Source organism: Atractosteus spatula, chromosome 11 (genome assembly GCF_055471065.1).
Source record: "Atractosteus spatula isolate fAtrSpa1 chromosome 11, fAtrSpa1.hap1, whole genome shotgun sequence".
NCBI classification, from domain to species: Eukaryota; Metazoa; Chordata; class Actinopteri; order Semionotiformes; family Lepisosteidae; genus Atractosteus; species Atractosteus spatula.
In genome coordinates, this window is record NC_142716.1 from 8,125,467 (window position 1) to 8,142,984 (window position 17,518).

The window sequence follows — 17,518 nt, forward strand, 5'->3', positions numbered from 1 at the left end:
ATATTTGACTTCATAATAATAATAATACATTTTACTAGAGCCTTTGAAAGTGCTTTGCAGTATCTGTGACAAAGTTATAAGGATAGGAAATTACAAAATAACTACATATAAGAAAGACAAGGTTAGAAGTGCAACAGAAGTTAAAAAATGGAGCAGATGTAGGCACTGTATCTTTAATGAAAAGAAAGGTTTTGAGTCCAGACTTAAATGCACTCAGGGTAGGTGGCCACTATATTTTTCACATAGCATCCGGGCCTTTCTAATTTTTGCAGTTCCTCCGAACATTGCTGGGGAGAGCAAGCCTCAAAACCTCACCTTGCTGCAGAACAGGCAGGTGACTCTGGAGTGTAAATCTGATGCAGTGCCACCCCCTACACTCTCCTGGCTCAAAGACGGACACCCAGTGCAGGTGAGCACAGCGGGCTTCTTGGAGCTGCAGTCTTGAGAAGACTTTACCTGGAGGAGATTCACAGGGTGCACTGTGAGCATTTCCAGTGTTAATGTTAATAATCAAGAGTTCTTGATCTGAGAAGAACGCAAAAGTTGTTTTCTTTTGGGCACAAAGGATCTGCAAATAGCATAGCCTATATTCACATTATGGGGATGAAGTGGTATCTAATTCATCAAGGTGTTTTCTGCAATATAAAATGTATTCCCTTAAAGGAATGGTCTGTATTTGAACAAAGAAGACTACAAGGGGAACTGATCCAGGTATTCAGAATACAGGCATTGACAAAGTCTACCCATTTTACATTTTCAGGATGAATTGGGAAACAAGAACCAGAGTACACAAGTGGACGTATGTGCACGTACATTTAAAACAGAGAGCAGAAGGAACATCTTTACACAAAGGATTATGGGAATACAGAACAAGCTAATAATGCATGTTTAGTCCAATATCGTTAATTCAAGAAATTGGATGAGATACCTGGATCAGTTTCCTAATACCAAATGGACCAGATAGGCCCAATAGCCTCCTCTCATACGTAACCTTTCTTAACCATATTTTCTTCTGTATTGATGAAACAACCTATACTGAAAAAAACACAAGATATAAAATTCTGCATTTTGGTGACCAGGATTCTCCAGACATTTCAAGACCATTTCTGTATACTTTAGTTCTCAATAAAAAGTTCAGTGTCTGACAAAGGATTTTATGTTCTGTTCCACAGGCAACTCCACGTATTCGTATCCTGTCCAGTGGGCGTTACCTCCAGATCAACAATGCAGAACTTGGGGATGAGGCCCAGTACACCTGTACTGCTAGTAACATTGCTGGAAACACCACCAGAGAGTTCAACTTAGTTGTCAATGGTATGAAGTATAGGAAAAAGTCGAAGTAAAAAATGATCTGGATTTGCTAGTTCTTGAACATGTTCCCACCATTTAACGCCTAGAATCTTTCTACACTAAACTTATATACATTGGGGCAGTCCAGAGTAAAATCTGATCAGACAGTTCCATGTTGGACTATGATGTTTTATTTTGTCTAATGTACAGTATGCAGACTGTTTTTTGGCTAGAACACTAAATCAGATTTTGTCTGGAAATCCTGGTTCTCTCAGTGGCCCCAACAATCCAGGAGGGTCCGAACACAGTGGCGGTGCACATCGACAAGTCCGCTGTCCTGGAGTGCGTTGTGCATGGGGTGCCCCAGCCACGTGTCACCTGGAGAAAAGACGGAGTTGTACTAGCGGGCAACAGTCCTCGGTAAGTGCTGTTGCTGAAGGAAAAAAGTAAGAATCACTGGCTTAATGTGTCTTAGACTACTTTCTTGGAAACACAACTGATCTCACAAAAACATGTTATAAGTATTATATTATTTACAGCAGCATGTACAGTATGTGTAGTCATTGCTGCTCCACATTGGTTGGCTTCTGCTTATAACAACACAATATGTTTTGAATACAAACTAAAATTTAGGGGTTGGTCAGCCACCCTCCAGAAGGGCCAGCATCCATGCAGTCTTTTATGTGGTCCTTAAGTCAACCCTTTTTAGGCTGGGTATGCCTTTGTGCTTTAATTAATTTAGTAAACTTGGTTGCTTGCTTGGTTAAATTAGTTCTAGAATGGCCTTTGTGAGGTATGGCGAGGTTCTGATGTTCATTTCAGATGATCTCTATTCAATGTATTGAAGAAATGGACCATTTCTCTGGTAAACACCTTTGTTCCCAAATGTGTAGAAATGTATTATCTAAGACTTTTTTTAAGACTCATAAAGCCTGCTGGGTTTGTGTCTCTCCAGAACCTGGCTGGTCATCCCTCCTGTGAGTGGAAATTGGTTATGTTACACAAGGTCGATCATATGTGTTGATTTTATCGTTTGTTCGTGCAGATACTCCTTTGCCAAAGATGGGTCTTTGCACATCCACTCAGCCCAGGTGACAGACACAGGCCGTTACCTGTGCATGGCCACAAACCAGGCAGGAACCCAGCGCAAACGGATTGACCTGCAAGTTTATGGTGAGAGGATAACAAGGATTAACCACCTTTGATAGCCATGATTTGCACTAAATAAATCTCTCTTTGATTTTAGCGCAGGCAAACATCATTCAAGCCCTATTCTGGCGAAACTTACTGTAAATGCAATGATTACTCTATTAGTCATTCTTAAAAGTTGTGAATTAGCAGCTATACTATAACCTGATTTAATCAGATCTTCAGAAGTTCAGTAAGGCTGGGACTGGGACATCTCCAAGAAATTCCAGTCTGCCGTTGTGTGGCGGTACTGGTGAAGCTGTAGTTGAAGCTCTTCACTCTGGACTCGAATCACCAGACCAATGCCCCAGTATGGTCACCAGGAATACTGTTCTGTAACAGCACATCGTTTAACTAAGATGTTACACAGAAGTCCCGGCTACTTTGTCGTTAATATTACACTATGCATATAAGTAGAAGTGTTAATCCCAGTGTCCTGGCTTTGAGACTGCTCAACATGGCCTACCTGAATTTAAAATAAATATTTAAATGCTATTAATTGTTATTATTAATCGTCATTTTTGTCTTGCAGTGCCTCCTTCCATTGCCCTGGGTCCTACAAACATTACTGTCACAGTTAACGTTCAGACCACCCTGTCCTGTGAGGTCACTGGCATTCCCAAACCCACAGTGACCTGGAAGAAGAGTGGACATCCTCTGAACACTGACCAGAACCAGAACATGTACAGGTTATTCAAGGTTTTTCTCTGCTCCATAAAAATTCAATAGATTTGTCAAGGTTACAAAGCTTCCATACTCATTTCATTTTGGTACACATATACTAAAGTTTCTGCCTTTCCTTTATACATCACATTCTAACACTTTGAATATCAATCAATCATATTACATGCTTGTATCGTCCTAATTCACAGGGAATGGTATTTGTTTTTAGTGTTGATCTAAGCTGTATTAACTCTTACCTTCTGGTATTCTGGTAGGTTGCTGTCTTCAGGATCGCTTGTTGTGATCGCTCCCACTGTGGATGACACTGCTACCTATGAGTGCGCTGTCTCCAATGAGGCAGGAGAGGCTCAAAGGACCATAGAGCTGACTGTACAGGGTGAGTATGGGAATTGATCGCATTTTCATTTTAGGTACTGTCCAATTAAGGTGCTGGCAAGTGGCAAGTGTTTAAAACTTTGACATAAGCACAAGATGCAGCATGCTTCACAGATTTATCTATATATCTCTAAGATTAGTCTATAGAAACCTAAGTCAAGCAGGAATCAATCAAATTATAATCTTTAATGGTTGTGCAAGAATTGGTATTCACTTGTACTCGATTATTGTGTTTTTGAAGCATGATGTTCTTTAGATAACATGGTACGTTTTTTTGGCAGTCCCTCCCTCCATCGCAGACGAGGCCACAGAGCTAGTGGTGACTCGTCTGTCCCCGGTGGTGATCAGCTGTACTGCGTCTGGAGTGCCAGAGCCCAGCATTCACTGGAGCAAAGATGGAGTCAAGCTGCCCAGTAAGGCAGAGGGATTCCGGATCCTCCCCTCAGGTAAAAGCTGTTCTCACCTGTCTTTTTTGTGTTAACCAAGCATCTGCAGACAGGCCCAACCGAGATTTTTTTTAGTCTTCAGTTTTTAATAACATCTATGCTGTCACTCCTTTCAGTATAGTATGGGTTTTGTAAACTATATGCGAGCTGAAGCCACTATTTGGATTAGTTTTGACATCAAAATGCAGGATAAAGTCTTTTGTGGAGAAATCCTTATTTATGTAGTTGATCCTAGAAAAACAGCTAAAACCACCTGTATAGGAAATCGACCTCTTGCAGTGGCAAAGAAACGTTTAAACGTTTTGCGTGCTTGAATGTTCTTGCTTCACTGTTCACCCCTTTAAAACAGAGCCTTTCTTTCCAGGCCCAGTTGAGATCACTGCAGCTCAGCTGAGCCACAGTGGCAGATACACCTGCACAGCGAGGAACACAGCTGGCTCAGCACACAGACATGTGCAGCTGGCTGTCCAGGGTCCGTATCATTACAAAGTGATGGTGTTGTACTAATTTGCAGTATATCCTATGTAGTGTATATCATCTGGCTTTAGTTGGTCTGATTTTTCTTGATTTGCCGTGCATTCAAATTTTTTCTTATTATTTTAACTTAAAATAAATCTCTGTGAAGAAGGGGATTTAAGATTTGATTTGAAATTGAAGAAGCAATGTTGAAAGAGTTGTGAAAAACAAATCCCCTGTGATGTTCCTTCATTCCCTCCAGAACCTCCCATGATTCAAGTTCACTCCGACACCCAGGAGGTTATCCTAAATAACCCCGTCACCCTGCCCTGTGAAGCCACTGGCACACCAAGGCCCACCATCTCTTGGCAGAAAGAGGGCATCAGCATCCTCACCACAGGTCAGCTCTTCGTCTATGAGTAAACATGAAAAAAAATAAAGGCCGTTATTCTTACACAATTCTTACACAATGTGTAAACTTTGTCCAAAGCCAGCAAGCAGCAGACATTCTTGATGTTTCCATTCCAGGAAGTGGCTTCACTGTTCTGCCAAATGGTGGTCTTCAGATAGCTCGGGCCAGAGTGGAGGATTCTGGGACCTACATGTGTGTAGCACAGAACCCAGCTGGGACTGCCCTGGGCAAAACCAAACTAAAAGTACAAGGTACAGTATATGGAACTACTATTTTATAAACCAAAGTACAAGACTTTTTAGACACTAATTTTGTAGCTGCTTCATACAGGCTAGTTATTCTGCTTTAGACTATTTTTCTGCTATCGCATTTCAGTATTTTTTGTCTAGGAGTAAGTTACTGCTATTTATTACTCGGTCAACTATAGCATTTCATGTAATGATTTTCAGTAATTGAAAATCTATAGTTTTATAGATTTTTAATATAATGATCATGGTTCTCTGTACTATAAAAGAATCCTGTGAGGCTACCTAACAACCTTCTGTATTTCTACAGTCCCACCTGTCATTACGTCTCAGACGAAAGGGTACATTGTCGCACTGGATGCATCTGTCACACTACTGTGCCAAACAGAGGGCTATCCCACTCCTGAGGTCACATGGTACAAAGACGGGACTCAGCTGACAGAGTCAGTTCGCCAGAGGATTCTCGGCTCAGGGTCCCTGCAGATCGCTTTCGCCAAGCCCAGTGACACAGGCCGCTACACCTGTACTGCTGCCAACCTGGCAGGGTCCACCAGCCTAGAGATGAGCCTCACTGTCCAGAGTAAGGGCACCTCTACATGAATTCTGGCCTCGGCTGCTTTTTCTAGGCTTATACTGTATGTATTACCACTAGGGCTCATTGACTGCCATTTTATTTTCTAGTTCCACCAACAATCCGTAGCAGTGAGACTGAATCCTCTGTGGTGGAGAACTCCCAGGCTTTGCTGTTGTGCGTTGCTGATGGGGTTCCTCAGCCTGTCATCTCCTGGGAGAAGGAAGGCACAGCCCTGTCAGACACAAGTGGCAGATATACTGTTCTACCATCTGGGGAGCTCATTATACATAATGCCGAAGTAGGTCACTGTAAAGGGTAACCTTTTTGGCTTTTTTCATTGTGGTGTACTGCTGATCATTTATGAATTGCTCTGTAGTGGTCATGAAAGATAATTTGGCGCAGGAAAAGACATCAGGGTGTATACTTCTTTGTCTCATTGCTTCACCTGTTGTCTCTTGGCAGGCAGCTGATTCTGGTAGATTTACCTGTGTCGCCAACAACGCTGTTGGGCAAGACAGCAAAACAGTGAGCCTAATAGTCCAAACACATCCTGCTTTTACTGAGTTGCTGGGGGATGTGTCTCTGAATAAGGGAGAGCGCCTCGTGCTGACTTGTGCAGTCATTGGAGTGCCTCCTCCCAGGGTTTCATGGGCTTTCAACAACAACATTATACCAGGTAATGTCCTACTGACTCCTTGAAACTGTAACTGTCCTTTATGTGCTGTAATATTGCTCTTTTTAAAGAGGATGAACAGGTTACACATTGAGGGGTAATTAAAAAGTAAGGTTAAAAACAAATTAGGAGCAAATTCAGTCTAGAAGTCTTGATTTTCACCATTTTGTGTAAAGGAAGTATCAATAACAAATTAATAGTTATGCTCAATCATCAACAAAAATGTGTTTAAAAAATTGTTGTTTCTGATTAGCATCGAAGCCATCCTTTTAAGAAGATGGTTTTTGGTGACTTCTATTTTTCTCAAATGGAACAGTACTCAGTTCTGGCTTGTGTCTACTGTATGTATAATCTATCATACTTCTGCACAGCGCACTATGACCATGCAAATGGACGCAGTGAACTAATCATTGAGAGAGCGAGCAAAGATGATTCTGGCACATACTCGTGCATTGCTGATAACGGTGTGGGGTCCATCAAGTCCCTGGGCTTTGTGTACGTCAAAGGTTAGTTGAACATTTGCTTATTATGTCACAAGCTTGTGTTTTGGCTAAAGTGTCTGAATACATGCACTCCTGATGCCCTCTACAGAGCCTCCGATCATCGATGGAGAATATCATTCAAAACGGATCGAGCCACTAGGAGGGAACGCAATCTTGAACTGCGAAGTGCGGGGAGACCCTCTGCCCACCATCCAGTGGAGCAAGAAAGGCATCAACATTCAGATCAGCAATCGCATCCGCCAACTGGACAATGGCTCCCTGGCGATCTACGGGACTGTGGTATAGCACACGTAGAACAGAACAACTGTTTAACTCTGGTGCTTCTCTGATAACTCTGATCTGTATGCTGATATACAGTAATGCTTTACATTGATTCTGCGATGATTGATAAATGGGTTTTAAATGAGTTTTTATGCGAACTTGTATAAGTGCAGATTTAAAACTAGTACAGATGTTTCCAAGATGTGTCTGCTCTTTCAGAGTTCTGTTACAGTGATGGTGGACTGAGTTTAACTGAGCATGGGATTGCCTTTGTATTTCCAGAGTGAAGATGCTGGCAACTACATGTGTGTTGCAACCAATGATGCCGGAATGGTAGAACGCAGTGTCACTCTAACTCTGCAAAGTAAGGTTTTTCTTATATAAATAAAGCTGTATAAACCAGGTAACAACTAAAGGTTTAGGCAATGCTGAAAAGAGAAGAAAGGAAACACAGTGTTTCGGCTGTGGAGCCTTCTTCAGGTGTGAGAAAGAGAGGGAAGTCAGCAGCTGATATAGCATAGGAGAACAAAAGCCGGGAGTGTAGAGGAGGCTGGAGCAGGAGGGAGGCAGAGTGGGCACTCAGGTGGTGCGAAGTGGGGAGAGGTGAAGAGAGGTGTGAAGTTGAAACCTGCAAATGAATAGAGAGGATTAGAAGGAAACGAGTCTGTTGTGGAGAGAAGGGGGAAGGTGTGATCCTAGTTTCAGGATAATTTTGGTTTCGGATGTCTTTCTGCAATAGGAGTTGAGAAACCCTTCCTTGAGAACGCAGACAGAGAGATCAGTATGATCATGGCCGTTAGAGGTGAAATGAGAAATCTTTGACCCTCACAGCCCTAACATGTTCTCTAAAGCGGTCTCCCATTCTACACACCTCTACACTCCCCAGCTTTTGTTTTCCTGTATCAGCTGCTGACTTCCCTCTCTTTCTCACGCCTGAAGAAGGCCCCACAGCCGAAACATTGAGATTCTTTTCTTCTCTTTTCAGCATGGAGTAAACCTTTACTTGTTCCCTTGAAGCCTATGCATGCTGACGCAGCTCCCTACTTGAACTACTTTTAAACCAGGCAACATCCTTTGGCAGTGGAGATTCAAGAGAGACCTCTGCTTTTTTTCCCTGCTTACCAGGTTCTCCAACCATCACAGTCGAGCCAGTAGAGATGGTGGTGGACGCGGGCACCACTGTGGTCCTGAACTGTCAGGCAGATGGGGAACCTCCTCCAGTCATAGAGTGGTCCAGACAGGGCCGGCCCTTGCTAGATAATGACCGTCTCACCATTCTGTCCAACAACTCCCTACGCGTTGCAGCCGCTCAGAAAGAGGACACTGCGGAGTACGAGTGTGTGGCCAGAAACCTCATGGGCTCTGTGCTTGTCAGGGTTCCCCTCACTGTGCGTGGTAAGTTTGCAGACCCTCTTATTTGGCATGTCACTCTTGGCCATAATGTCCTTTTCCTTCTATGTAGGTTCTCACTGTAGGTACACTCTATGTTGAAATCTATTGAAAAAGTTAATCTGATTTGATTCATTTAATTGTAGATTCTTGCTTGATGTGATGCATAGTAACATAAAAAGCTGGACCTCTTGCATTCATGTGGTTGTAAAATAAAAATAAAACCAATTATTTTTAGTATTCCACTTTAAGATGTACTGGAAATAAGATTCATGTGTTAACATTATGGTTACAGTGGTGTTATATACAGTTAGTATACTGTAGGCATTCCTAAAGCCATATTAAAATGTACACTTTTGCACTTGAGTAAAATTCAGTAAAATCTCTAAAATAAAAGTGTCGTTTAATTTTGGTATTTGAAAATATGCAGAATTATGTTTTTTCGTTAAATATTTTGCATGATTTGAAATGTTTGTGGTGTGTGACCATGTGTTCCTGTCTTCCAGTGCATGGAGGGTTCTCGGAGTGGTTAGAGTGGGGGCCGTGTAGCGTGACCTGTGGGCTGGGAGCCCAGAAGAGGCTGCGTCAGTGTAACAACCCCCTTCCGGCCAATGGGGGGCGCCACTGTGCAGGAGCGGACAGCGAGACTCGCAGTTGCCAAAGCAAGCCCTGCCCTGGTCAGACTAAACACTAAGCTATTGAATCGGCAGTACTGAACATAGAAGAAAGGCCACTTGGTCCTTCTAGCCCATTAAGTAATTAGTAGTTAATTAATCCAAGTGTCTCATCCAGCTGTTCCTTGAAAGAAGCTAAGGTACTCCCTGGCTGGTTGTTCTCTACTCCACACACCTTTTGGGTCCAGAATTCCCTCTTGTTCTTACTTTACACTTCACACTTCCAGCTAATTTCAACTTCTGCCCTCTGGTTTGCGCTGAAATGCGCTGGGTTGAAATGTTCATTTGCAATATCGTGGGGCTTGAATCTACAATCATGAGAGAGTGGAGTCTCAAGCTCCATCCTCTGAGCTAAGGATATGACCTGTTGAGCTACCGAGGTATTTGAGCAACAGATATGAGAAGTACTAATGTGTAATATGAAGAGAAGCTTTATTGGGTTTTATGGCTATTTTTGATGTGATCCTTGAGCTCATGTTAAGCGAAATTTAACCACACGTTTCTTCCCTTCTATTCTCACATCTGAGTACATCAAAAGTACATTATTTTTACATAAGTGTGTGTATGCATAGTGTTCTATGACTGATATACAGGAAATAACAGTACGGTAGCATAAAAGAGTCTTCTTTCCTTCGTCGCTCTGACGTGACGCCTGGCTCACTCCCGCAAGCTGACTTCGGATGGCTTTGTTTCGCAGTGGATGGGGGCTGGTCTGAGTGGACTGCCTGGGAGGAGTGCTCTCGTTCCTGTGGCCAGGGGAACAGGACCAGGGTACGCACCTGCAGCAACCCCCCAGCCCAGCACGGGGGCCGGCCCTGTGAAGGCAGGGCAGTGGAGGCCGTCGTGTGCAGCATCAGACCTTGCCCTGGTAACTACGCGCTCCCCTGCATCATCATCCTTTGAGCGTTGTGGGGTAGCAAGAAGTCACATATTCTGTATGGCTCGTGCATATGTATTTTAATACACAAAGAATGCCATAAACATGACAATAGGATTTTTGACAACACATATCTCAACCTTCTAGTTGCTCTGAAATGCCTAATTCTCTCTCTGCAGTTATTATTTACATCAGTCTTCCTCAGCATGTACTGAGCATACAAATCAAGTCCTATAGAGTCAAGGAGCAGTAGCTCCTTGCTCATTTTTATGTAAGTATCAGGCAAAACAATTGACATAAAATTATGTGATGCCATCTATACGTTTTCTAACTACTTTATCCAATGCTTTATCCCGGCAAGCAACAGGCACAAGGTACATCCTATACTGCAAGCTACACAATCACAGAGTACACACAGACACAAACATGCACACAATCACACCAGGTCCGGCTTTCCCAATTAAACCACCAGTACTCTTTGGACTCTGGGAAGAAACGGGAGCACCCAGAGGACACCCAAAAACTCCACGCTGATAGCAGCCCAGGAATTGAACTCGGGACCCTAGCGGTAACCACATGCTAACTACTGCACCATTGTGCCTCTCTATTACTTGATACAGTAACATGGAAATGAGCCAGTTTTATATCATATATTCCAGTTGCTGGCAACTGGGGGTCCTGGCTGCCTTGGAGTCCGTGCAGTGAAACATGTGACAAAGGGACCCAGACCAGGATCCGGCTGTGCAATAACCCCCCTCCCTCATTTGATGGGCCACACTGTGAGGGTCCGGACACACAGACTCAGGTGTGCAAGGAGAGGCACTGTCCAGGTGAGAGAGTCTACAACTAAGTAATCTTTCCACAGTATTATCATATGAGAAAGCTGTTTTTTTAACTTTCATTTACTGCTGAGAAATCACTCAAATGCAAACAATCAAAGTGCAAACCATATTGTTCTGGTCATATGTGCAGTTCGCAAAATCAAATGGTGCATTTACTTTTTATCATTTATAATAATGCTGCATAATAAATAGAATTCATGGATGATGGTAGAAAAGTCTTACAGAAAGGTGACAGAATTCTTTTTACATTTTTAGGCTTGTTTGCTTTATTGCATTTTCTGCTAAATCTGCAAGGGCAAAAAAATGATATTTCAGATATTTTTCAACAGCCCTGACAGATTTTCCCCCTTGTGAACCATCAGGTTCAAATTCTTAGTGGTTTATTATAGTTTAAGCCTTTGAACAGAGAGTCATTCAGACAGGATGAGATTCACACTGACTTTTGCTGTGGATGAGCCACCGGAATTCAGTTTGAAAATGGAAAGTAATGCTCGTCTCTCCCATTCTTCCACAGTGGATGGAAAGTGGAATTCCTGGGTGAGCTGGGCAGCGTGCAGCGTTTCGTGCGGTGGAGGGACACGTCAGAGAACTCGATCGTGCTCCAATCCTGCCCCTCAGTACGGGGGGCGACAGTGCGAAGGCAACGATGTCCACATCGACTTCTGCAACAGTGAACTCTGCCCCAGTGAGTCTCATCGTTTTTAGGAACTAAATGGATCCTTCTCGGCCACTGCAAATATTTTTTCCACTCTCTTGTTGCCGTTATCGAAGAAAACTTGGTCTTTGCCCAGGTTAGATTGTCACAGATCTTTAGTCAATCAGCTGAAGGGGAGCATAGCAGAGTCCGGGTTTCCCCTAGCACTCAATCAACATGCTCGCTCAGCTGCAATTACCATTCTCCTCCTTTTCTACTGTACATGCAGGCGAGACTTTGTTAACATATCAAAGGCACATACAAGGCACAAGACAATTACAGAAGTCTTTCAAACACACAGAAATGGGATAAGAACATTCCATTCCCTCCAGGTGGGGGCTGCACACTGGTGGTGGTGGAGGGGAGTCCCCATTACCTGTAAAGCGCTTTGAGTGGAGTGTCCAGAAAAGCGCTATATAAGTGAAAGAAATTCTTATTAGTATCCTCCAATCTGTTTTTCTGTCTGATCTAACACACGGGCAAAAAAAATCGCAGGCTTTAGCTGAAGAAATGCAGTTTTCTTAGGTGTGCAAACAGACAACATCTCCCACGAATAGTCACAGTCTTGACCTTTCCCAAGAGTCCGTCTCACTCAGTCTTCCACAAAGTTTTTGGCATTTTGAACTGCACTGCATTTCTAGTAACAGTGAGCCCTGTTTTGCAGTCCACGGCAGCTGGGGCCCATGGAGCAGCTGGGGCAGCTGCAGCCGGACGTGTAATGGCGGCCAAATGCGCAGGTACAGGACATGTGACAATCCCAGGCCAGCCAATGGGGGTCGAGCCTGCGCAGGAGCGGACACACAGATCCAGAGGTGTAACACAGGTGTCTGTCCTGGTGAGTCCCGGACCTCACTCTGCCATGAATCACCTTTTTAAGTCAAGGAATGCTTCAGGAATTCCTTCACTTGCAAGTACTGTACTTAATACCACGTTCCCCAAAGAGAAAATCTGCAAGGCGTCTTCAGCTCCTGCTGTACCATATTCACTGGGCATGCTGCAATCTAGTTACAGTACATCTTAGGATCTTAAGATACGGTCTGGAAATAAGAAAGAAGGTGTGATCATGGTCCCTTATGTGGTTCACAGTGGATGGAAACTGGGGTCCCTGGCAGGACTGGGGTGAGTGCTCATCATCCTGTGGTGGGGGGGAACGGACACGAATTCGGCTCTGCAACAACCCCCCGCCTACCAACGAGGGCCGCTCCTGCCCAGGGGACTCTTCTCACGTATCGCGGTGTAACACCCAACCATGCCCAGGTAGGCAGGCTATCTGTATTCTACTGATGGTTTGGAGAAACCAGGTGACAGGTGTAGAAGTAGATGATTGTGTAATGAAATTGTCAGATGAAGCTGTTTTGTAGAGGGCAGGTGAGTTTTACTCCGTGTTGGCACTAGCTACAGAATTCTTGGTTCCAGGTGGGCCTCACCGCGCCAGGGGAAGTCTGATTGGCAACATCAATGACATTGAGTTTGGAATTGCGATCCTTAATGCCACAATCACCAATAGCGAAGAGTCTAACGGCAAAGTGATACAGGCCACAATCACTAATGTTCCCAGAAGTCTTGGTAAGTGAAACATATGCTCTTGCTTCTAGCATCTAGGATCTTACATGATCTAGGAAGTTAAGTGCAGTACAGTAGGTGGAAGTCGGTTATATAAAAGCAGTGCATAAGTGGCTAGTATTTTAAGAAAAGGTCCTTGAATGTTTTCTAACCAGTTATTAAAGTTATGAGTCCTAGTAATACCTGACTGCCATTCCAAAGCACCATTAATAACTGCAGCTGCACCACAAAGAGACTTCCTTAAGGCTTACTGCATTCCCCCTGCTAAGTTCTTGCTGTTGTTTGGAACCAGGCCCCGCTATGAGAAAACTCATCTCCATCCTGAACCCCATCTACTGGACCACAGCTCAGGAGCTAGGAGAGGCGGTGAACGGACATAGCCTCACAGCGGGAGTTTTCCGACGAGAGACGCAGGTGGAGTTTGCAACAGGTGTGGAAAGTCTGGATTGCAGGGGAATTAGGGAAGGAGAAATTCGTTCTACCAAAAGTGCACCGAAATACAAATGTCCACTTTTTAAGACATTTAAAACACCTTTGTGGCGTTTCATCCGCTGAGAATTTGGGATTTAGACTTCATTGTCAGTGTCACACCTAGAGTGGTTCCATGAGAAAAAGAAATATTTAAAAGCCTGCAATGGATTTAGCAATCGTGACTGTCAAGCACACTATCCCCAAATAGCTTCTGAGATGTTGGCTTTCAATAGGCCCTATCCGAAGTTAAAACCTGACAGCACATTTGATAATTTGGTACTATGGTCAAAGAACTCAAATAACAAATTGGTTCTTAATATCTATATTTTGTTGATTTTTGGTTTTGTGAACCAGGTGAAATTTTGAGAATGACTCATGTTGCCCGTGGATTGGACCCAGATGGTGCCTTGCTACTGGACATTGTGGTGAATGGATACATCTTACAGCTGCCTTCCAACTCGGAAATTAATGTCAAGGTACATTTCTTTTTTTTTCCGTAGATTGTTTAAAAATTAGAACTACATTGAATTATTACTCTTCATCCTCGAGAACTGCTGTCTGTTCTGCCATTGTGATGTGTTTCTAGGACTATACTGAAGACTACATTCAGACAGGCCCAGGGCAGTTGTATGCCCTGTCCACACGGATGTTCAGCATTGACAAAGTGAGCGTACCGTACTCATGGAATCATACCATCACATACGAAACCTCTAGAGGCAGGATGCCTTTCCTTGTGGAGACTCTCCATGCTTCCTCCATCAACGCTCACTACCACCCTCTAGAGGAGACTCTGGAGTACAAGATCCACGCCACCATTTCCAAAGGTGTCTACTTTCTCACAACCTTCGCCACAGCAATTCTTTAGCACAAGGCATCACCATCAATTTAATTCTTCTGTTTTCCAAATATAATTAGAGAAATAAAATACATTTCCATACATTGACTGAAGAAACAAGACGCTTTTAGAATATTAAAGGGGAACTGCAACGCTATTTTCAAATTTTGTGTTTAGGAAAAATCAGCACTTCACATTGCAATTCATAGGAACGCAAGTTTGCGACAACTTGGCGACCTACAGTACTTCTACAAAGTTCATGATTTCGTCCTTAAATCAAAATTTGTATTTTTTTCTATAACATCAATGAATTTATTTTGTTACTGAGATTTAAGAGCCAGTCTGAGGAACATTTTGCTGAGTGCAAACATGATTTTATTATGATGATGTAAAGTCAACATCGTAGAATACTTAAGGGGTCCTTCTTCAGACTAGTCACATTGTTCTTTTTATAGGTGACCGAAGCAACCAGTGTCCTAATGGCTTTCACTTGGACCCTGCTGGTCGCTATTGTGCAGGTAATTCATCTTGAGAAGACAATTATTCTATAACTCAGAGATCACACAAGAGAATTTCTTCCTATTGCGATTTAGAGGTGTGCCACAGATTAACTGACTGTCGCTGAACAGTACAACTAACAACATATTATATCGGTTTTTAGAATTACTTGACTGAGATCTACAGTATAGACACATCCAAGTTTTTTGTGTTAAATAACGGTGTGGACAATGAGGTTGATCCTCATTTGCTTCCTGATTACGTTTTGTGTGTCTCCCCGGAACAGATGAGGATGAGTGTGCTGCTCGTAACCCCTGCTCTCATACTTGTCACAATGCCATGGGGACATACTACTGCTCCTGCCCTCGCGGCCTCACGATCTCTGCAGACGGGAGGACATGTCAAGGTACTTCCAAAACCCCTTCCACTCATAGAGTGAGAAAGAAATTTGAATGCCTTGCCTGCCAGAGTTGCTCAGTACAATAACTGGCCTCTTTCCTCTTGGTACCCAGTACTCTTTGACATTGGGCGTTGTGGATTGATGATGCTGTTTGGTTTCAGATATTGATGAGTGTGCTCTGGGAGCGCATTCGTGCCATGTGGGCCAGGACTGTGAGAACACCATTGGCTCATATCGCTGTGTCGTGCGCTGTGGGCATGGCTTTCGCAGGACTGCGGATGGGCTAAGCTGTCAGGGTAACTGGTTTGGCTTATTTTCGTCTAAAACTTCCTGCATTGCATTTCTTTTCCTCAGTGATTCTTTTTTCCCCCCCCAAATGAAACATGGCATAAATTCCCTTTCAGACATCAACGAATGCCAGGAATCGAACCTGTGTAACCAGCACTGTTTGAACACTATCGGCAGTTTCCGGTGCACTTGTGAGCCTGGGTACCAGCTGAGATACAGGAGATGTGTTGGTACGTGACAAGCTTCTCTGTAAATGTGCAGCGTTGTCTCTGTAGGTCTCCAGTTTTAACTTGAGATGTGAGGCAGTCTATCTGTTGTCCGTGTCTGTGTGTGACTTGTGAAATTGCTAAATTAGTTATAAAAAAAAAAGATGAGAAGAAACGAAAAATAAAAAAGACACCTGCAAAGTATATTTCAAAAACTGGCTGTACTGTATTAATAGATAAAAAATATATTACTGTCCTACATTTCATGGGTTTTTAACAATGTACAAACCCTTGCTTGTTTTCTGAGTGTAAAAGAAAATTTCTGTTCTTTCATGAGTTGATTGAGAGGCCTACTGAACATGTTCTTTGGCTGAGGTACTTGTATGTACTGTGTCTATCCTCAGACATCAATGAGTGCCGACAGAGAGTCTGCCGAGCAGACCAGCAGTGTAAGAATACCAGAGGAGGATACAGCTGCATTGATCTGTGCCCTACCGGCATGATGAAAGGTGTAAATGGAAGCTGTGTTGGTGAGCTTTTAACACGAAACCCGAGCTAATTGTATTTGATTGGGCAGAATTCTGTCCAGTTTTTTATTGTATATATATTTATTCCAGGCTTTGTAGCTGCAGAAAAAAGCCCAAGTTACTGAAGTGACTGAATTAATTAATAGCTAATACCACACTCTAATATCACGTTTATAATATCAAATTAATCTGTGCTTGTCGAGCATTGTAAAGACGGTTCTCACAGTGTTTAGAAAGATGCATGGGCTTTGCATTCAGAAGTCTTTTTGGTCTAATCCGCAGATATTGATGAATGCAGAGATGGGACACACCAGTGCCGGTATAACCAGGTCTGTGAGAACACTCATGGCAGCTATCATTGTACCTGCCCGCGTGGCTATCGATCTCAAGGGGTGGGCAGGCCTTGTCTCGGTATGTACTAGTCTCCCTGCTGCTGCCCTGCCACTGCATGTGCACCTTCACGCTTTCTCTTCTGCATTGAAATCACATGCCCTCCCCCTTGTCCTGTGTGAGTCCATCCACAGCTTAAATATAGAATGTACATTTTTACTTGCTATTTGACCCGTGAACAGGAAATGTTGTTTCAAGAAAAGTTGTTCATTGCTGCATATCCCAGCCACATATTGCTTCTGTTTTTCCCCAGCATTAAAATCTGCTCACTCACCCAATTCAGTGTCTGTAAACACCTTCAGACCCCTGCTTGGCATCTGTGCTTCTCCAGCTTGACTTCTCAGTCAGTCTTGGAAGACAGATTACCGTCACGTTTCAAAATAATGAAATTGAGCTGTTGCATTTTTGGAGCCACGTGAATCCCTCTTTACCATTAATATCAGGTTTCAGCTGAAGGCACGGCAATGTACTTCTAATCTTTGATAACCTACATCTCTCAAAGTACCATTCCATTTGTGGAAGAAATGCAAACATATCTGCTAACACATTTCACTAAACCTGGTATTCTTCTAAATCAAGTAAGGAATATAATTTATATCATATCATACATGGCTACGTGGCTTGTCTTGTAATGAAAAATGTGTTTTCCCACGTTGCTGTGTTGCTTTTGTTTGGCTTTTCCTTTAGAGGCAGTGTCCAGATTTGTCACTTTTACCACTGCTTATTTCTACCACCGAGTCCCCGCTATCATTTTTAA

At 43.2% G+C, this 17,518-nt stretch overlaps 1 protein-coding gene across 1 annotated transcript in view; it reads left to right on the plus strand.

Moving 5' to 3' along the window:
- Nucleotides 1–17,518, plus strand: part of hmcn1 (hemicentin 1) — a 113,157-nt gene that overhangs the window by 91,254 nt on the left and 4,385 nt on the right. Inside the window, exons 71-103 of the mRNA XM_088927975.1 lie at nt 273–409; nt 1,173–1,314; nt 1,566–1,710; nt 2,336–2,463; nt 3,011–3,167; nt 3,417–3,538; nt 3,819–3,983; nt 4,348–4,455; nt 4,702–4,839; nt 4,968–5,102; nt 5,407–5,676; nt 5,778–5,968; nt 6,133–6,346; nt 6,715–6,849; nt 6,935–7,125; nt 7,390–7,471; nt 8,233–8,502; nt 9,003–9,173; nt 9,868–10,038; nt 10,707–10,877; nt 11,404–11,574; nt 12,248–12,418; nt 12,670–12,840; nt 13,000–13,149; nt 13,439–13,576; nt 13,972–14,093; nt 14,204–14,441; nt 14,908–14,970; nt 15,237–15,356; nt 15,512–15,646; nt 15,755–15,868; nt 16,249–16,374; nt 16,654–16,782. Coding sequence (XP_088784101.1) covers nt 273–409; nt 1,173–1,314; nt 1,566–1,710; nt 2,336–2,463; nt 3,011–3,167; nt 3,417–3,538; nt 3,819–3,983; nt 4,348–4,455; nt 4,702–4,839; nt 4,968–5,102; nt 5,407–5,676; nt 5,778–5,968; nt 6,133–6,346; nt 6,715–6,849; nt 6,935–7,125; nt 7,390–7,471; nt 8,233–8,502; nt 9,003–9,173; nt 9,868–10,038; nt 10,707–10,877; nt 11,404–11,574; nt 12,248–12,418; nt 12,670–12,840; nt 13,000–13,149; nt 13,439–13,576; nt 13,972–14,093; nt 14,204–14,441; nt 14,908–14,970; nt 15,237–15,356; nt 15,512–15,646; nt 15,755–15,868; nt 16,249–16,374; nt 16,654–16,782 — 5,091 coding nt within the window. The remainder of the gene's footprint in view (nt 1–272; nt 410–1,172; nt 1,315–1,565; nt 1,711–2,335; nt 2,464–3,010; nt 3,168–3,416; nt 3,539–3,818; nt 3,984–4,347; nt 4,456–4,701; nt 4,840–4,967; nt 5,103–5,406; nt 5,677–5,777; nt 5,969–6,132; nt 6,347–6,714; nt 6,850–6,934; nt 7,126–7,389; nt 7,472–8,232; nt 8,503–9,002; nt 9,174–9,867; nt 10,039–10,706; nt 10,878–11,403; nt 11,575–12,247; nt 12,419–12,669; nt 12,841–12,999; nt 13,150–13,438; nt 13,577–13,971; nt 14,094–14,203; nt 14,442–14,907; nt 14,971–15,236; nt 15,357–15,511; nt 15,647–15,754; nt 15,869–16,248; nt 16,375–16,653; nt 16,783–17,518) is intronic.